General features: G+C 46.4%; 1 protein-coding gene across 1 annotated transcript in view; it reads left to right on the top strand.

Moving 5' to 3' along the window:
- Nucleotides 1–5,000, top strand: part of LOC122246995 (extracellular serine/threonine protein CG31145) — a 25,040-nt gene that overhangs the window by 10,999 nt on the left and 9,041 nt on the right. Inside the window, exon 5 of the mRNA XM_086549251.1 lies at nucleotides 699–777. Coding sequence (XP_086405377.1) covers nucleotides 699–777 — 79 coding nt within the window. The remainder of the gene's footprint in view (nucleotides 1–698; nucleotides 778–5,000) is intronic.

The raw sequence follows: 5,000 nt of genomic DNA on the forward strand, positions 1-5,000 counted from the left end.
AGAAAATGGCCGAATGATCGGGAAGTTCCGCGGCGAAATGTTTCCGAGGGTCAAAGCCGGCAGCATGAGGGGAGGGAGAGGGGGTGAAGTGGTGATGGAGGAGGGGAAGAAGGGGAAAAATAAGAAAGAGGGGGAGGGAAGGGAAGGTAGGGAGAAGAAGAAAAAGAAGAGGGAGAATAGGAGGAGGAGAAGAGGAAAATGAAGAAGAGGAAGGAGATGAAGAGTAGGAGTAGCAAAAGGGGGAAGAAAGGGGAGGAGAAGATCGGAAATAAGGGAGCAGGGCAAAGGGGTGATGGAACAGAAGCGGACCAAAGAAAAGAGGAGGAGGAGAAAGAGGAAGAAGAATACGGGGAGGAGGAGTTAGCACGAGTGTGTCGTTGGAGGTGAGTGGGTTCTTATGGAAGCGAAACAGGGAGGAAAAAAGAGACAAAGATGGCAGTGGACAAGAACCCGAGTGTCACACTGCCAGGAAGCCTCGTCGTTTCGGTTTTTATGATAATAATGTTGCTTTTGAAGGACATCTTGCTACTGGTTGGATGAGTTTATTACCAGACTATATATCAACTTGGAATAATTAACATTAGCGAGCATAAATACGAATGCCATACTAATGATCCAGATAGGTTTAGTGCATATGTAATTTGCAAACCATTTGTTGCTATTTTAATGAAGTTTTCTCTGCTCTCTCCTCCCAACAGCCCAGAAGGAGGGCGGAACGCAACTCAAACTCATCATCGAGTTCGCTGACGGAGGACACGCTCTGTTTAAGCCCATGAGGTGAGTGTTGCTTGTGTTTGCTTTTTATATTCTTCACCCTCTCTCTCTCTCTCTCTCTCTCTCTCTCTCTCTCTCTCTCTCTCTCTCTCTCTCTCTCTCTCTCTCTCTCTCTCTCTCTCTCTCTCTCTCTCTCTCTCTCTCTCTCTCTCTCTCTCTCTCTCTCTCTCTCTCTCTCTCTCTCTCTCTCTCTCTCTCTCTCTCTCTCTCTCTCTCTCTCTCTCTCTCTCCTCTCTTCTCTCTCTCCTCTCTCTTCTCTCTCTCTCTCTCTCTCTCTCTTTCTCTCTCTCCTCTCTCTCTCTCTCTCTTTCTCTCTCTCCTCTCTCCTCTTCTCTCCTCTGTCTCTCTCTCTCTCCTCTCTCTCTCTCCTCTCTCTCTCTCTCTCCCCTCTCTCTCTCTCCTCTCTCTCCCTCCTCTCTCTCTCCTCTCTCTCTCTCTCTCTCTCTCTCTCTCTCTCTCTCTCTCTCTCTCTCTCTCTCTCTCTCTCTCTCTCTCTTTTTCTCCCCCCCCCTCCCATGTTCTCTCTCTCTCTTAAATGAGTTTTACATATCATTGGAACAATGCAATACCAGCCGCACGTTTACTTGTGTATCACAACGAGTGTTTCCCATTTACCCGAGTGGATTACGAGAATTATATGCATTGAATAAAATTAGAATTTCCATATCGACGACTCTGCTTTTCCATTATGTTTTAAATCAGTTTAACTGCTAGATCCCCGGCCATCGACCCGCTGCGCCGCCAGCAAGAGCACAAGTGAAAATGCTTAACCTTTGCAGAAATATTTACCAATTAGATAAAAAAACAAAAAAAATGGGGCGCTTTGAGTCGTTTAGCTTTTGGGCTTATTGTCTTTTCTTGATTGGTCAACGAGATCGTGCCTTCACACATGATTGGCTTACGAGCTCCGGGTTTTCCAGCTCCTCGGCCAATTAGCTGTCGCCGCGACATTACTCGACTCACTTGATTTCCAAAGTCGCCCTTTTTTAAATCTATTTTCCCTTCGTTACGACTGGCTACTTCAGCAACATCCAAGCGCACATTATTAGGTTACGAGGTTTGTTTTGCTGTGTGGGGGGAATTAGAAATGAGGTTTTGGAAGGTCGTTTGGATCCTTCAAATTGATTTCTGAATTATATATTTTTTTCCTTCTTTTTTGTCGTTTGTGTAAATAAAATGGTTTACGGTAATGTTGCAGTGGAATGCCAGAGTAAAGCCTGCAGCTGGAGGCCACGGTTATCAGAGGCGCACTGGCAATATTAAAATTTTAACAGGACGTTCTAATGACATTAACAGGACGCGAAATGCCAATCCCAGCGGTATTTTATGATGGCATTGGCAACAGCACTTTATCGGATAAATCTAGAGGCGGGGTTTTCCATAAAGAACGTCCTGATTGTGAAAGGGACTTGATGTTGAAATGTTTGCGTCATGCCCCAGCTGTTACTTTTTTTTAGTATGGTTGTTCAGATAGTCTAGGTTTACATATACATGGATTGCAGACATCTTAGTGGATTTAGAAATGTAGCTTTTCAAAAGAAATTCGCCTTGCTCTGCGTACTTATTTTCTTTGTACCTAACTCAGGGAATCATCCATCCTATTTTAACTATAATACAAGAGATGTATGTCATGTTTGTCTGTGTTTATTAGGCAATTACTTAAAGATTTTATTAAAATAATGCCATGATTCAGTTAGATATTTTACTGGTGGCGGTTGAAATGTTGACAGAATGAGTCTGCAGTTTCCCACGGGAGGATGGAAGGAAGTGTATCCTGTCTTATTTATTTTTTATACATGTATGGTCAATGAAGTAAGCTTCTAAACAGTGGCAAACTTATCGTGATGAGAAGAGCAGTATTCAAAGGATCGCGAATTATTGCAATAACAGCAGTCCTACTAATAACAGCCAAACATCAACAAAGTTTCAGTAAAAAGTGTCAGTCATCTACCTTCTTGAAACGGAACACACGACACTTATTATAGCTGAACTGTTGTTGCATTGCGGTTAAGAAGATACAAGAAGTAGAGTCAGTTTCTCTTGTAAGTGTACTGGAAGTATCTATTTTACGTGGGAAGAAAAGGCAAGGATTTCCTCTCCGACGAATCGACAATGCGATTTGCCAGATCCGTAGGTATTCACTGAAAACCCTTGTTGTCACAGAAGCCTTCCGTATTTGCCACTCTTGTTAAACTTAGCGGGGAAGCAGGACCAACGCCCCCCTAACCCCACCCCACTCCGCCCTCCCCCTCCAGCCCAGCCCCCTCCCCTTCCTGTTCAGCATCCTGGTCGCTGCTCTCCTATTCCGAATAACAAAGAACGGAACACGACCGTTTGTCTCCATCAGGTAAAATTGGAGTTTGGAGAGAAGCCAAGACGAGAATTTATGAGACATTCTTTATAGATGAGGAACGTGTATGTGTCCGTCCAACCCCCTTGTGCCTGTGCCCTTCCAACCATACACGAATGTCAGTACGTGTCACCTTTTTCTTCGAGTCGTGTTCCTTTTTCGAATGGACAAGAAGGCACCGTCGCCGGGGACTGCGCCCCCTGTCTCTGTCTGTGACTCAGCTTTACGAAGGAGTCGGCAAGTCCGTATTATGGGAGAATAAGTGACTCACTCTTATCTTGGAAGAATCAGTGACTCCATCTTAGTTGGAGATATTGACTGTGTAACCCAAGGAAAAGTAAAGTTTAGTGATAAAGGAAAAGAATGCAAGCGGAAGAAATAGTATATTCACCCCAAATGGATCCAGCCGAAAACTCAGTTAAATCGGTGTTAATCAAACACGGGCGCGAAGGGTTGCAGGAAACACTCCCAGCAACAACAACACCCGACACCAAAAGTGCCCGTGCAACATTTTCATTGTAAAATAGATTCGTCAGTGTATATGCAGGAATGACTTTTCAGAGGGGGACATCTGTTCCGCCGACCTACTAAACCGCTCTAGCTCCACGTTATGTGCAAAGTTGTATGAAATATAGGTATTCTTTGGCAAGTCAAGACTCCGAAAGATTTAGAAATGAACGATTACACTTGTCGCGGGGAGAGTTAGCTCCTCTTATCGTCAGCGTTTGTCCAGAGCGCCCCATCGAGAGACGGTCCGTAGATGTGGGCTGATAGCGCGAGCGCGAGCCCACAAGGGGAGATAAGGCAGGATGCCTGATGGCTGGGCGCTTTTCATCTAGATAAGGACAGGAAGCTAAAAATGCCAGATATGGGGCGGATGACAAATCGGCAGCCTCAGCCCGGGGGTCGGGGGGGGGGGGGTCGGGTATAAATAAAGGAATATTTGCGGTCTGTCTCGGGAGGGTCGACAAGATTCATAGCTGCCTCGTTGGAACTTTCATGAGTCATCAAAAAAGTCGGGATATTTCACGACAGCGAACTTCCCGCCGATTCTCGTCGTGCATCATTGGCTATCTTTCGACGGGCGAGGCCGAGCCTTGCATAGTTCCCGATACCTGCGAGCTGTTCCTTGGCCAGCGCCCTGCCTCCCTCAGGGAAGGAGCAGGGCGCGAGGCTCATCCTGCCGGCGTCGCGCCTTTCCATGTACTGTGGCGACGCGGCTCCAAAGGCGGTCGCTGGCCGGCCTCGGCATCGCGGGGGTTGTCGCCACGCGCTGCCGTCTGCCAAGTCTTGTCGCCATAACCTCCCTCCTTTCCCCTTTCCTTCGCCTCTCCTTCCCCTTCCCCGCTTCCCGTCGCCCGCCCCTTCTGCCTTTCCCTTCTCTTCCCGCCGCCCTTCCGCCCTTTCCACATCGCCGTGGCTTCCCCTCTGCGTAGGTGTCTGAGAACCTGAGACGAGACAAACAATTAGCGTCTGGTTTTAGCGGACCTTGCGAGGGGAGCCTTTTGTGCCGGAGAGCCTCGTAGGCGGGTCAGCTTACACATGGCAAGAGGGGAAGCTATTATGTGTAGGAGTGGATCGCCCCTTCTGCATACTGAGAGCACAGGCAGTTGCTCATGTTATATAGTAACAAGGCATACATTCATATCTGTGATACACACACACACACACACACACACGCACACACACACACACACACACACACACACACACACACACACACACACACACACACACACACACACACACACACACACACACCACACACACACGCATATTTATATATATATATATATATATATATATATATGTATATATATATATATATATATATATACACACACACATATATATATATATGTATATATGTATGTAT

Source organism: Penaeus japonicus, unplaced genomic scaffold (genome assembly GCF_977035675.1).
Source record: "Penaeus japonicus unplaced genomic scaffold, GWHDUDI00000001_assembly GWHDUDI00000022, whole genome shotgun sequence".
NCBI classification, from domain to species: domain Eukaryota; kingdom Metazoa; phylum Arthropoda; class Malacostraca; order Decapoda; family Penaeidae; genus Penaeus; species Penaeus japonicus.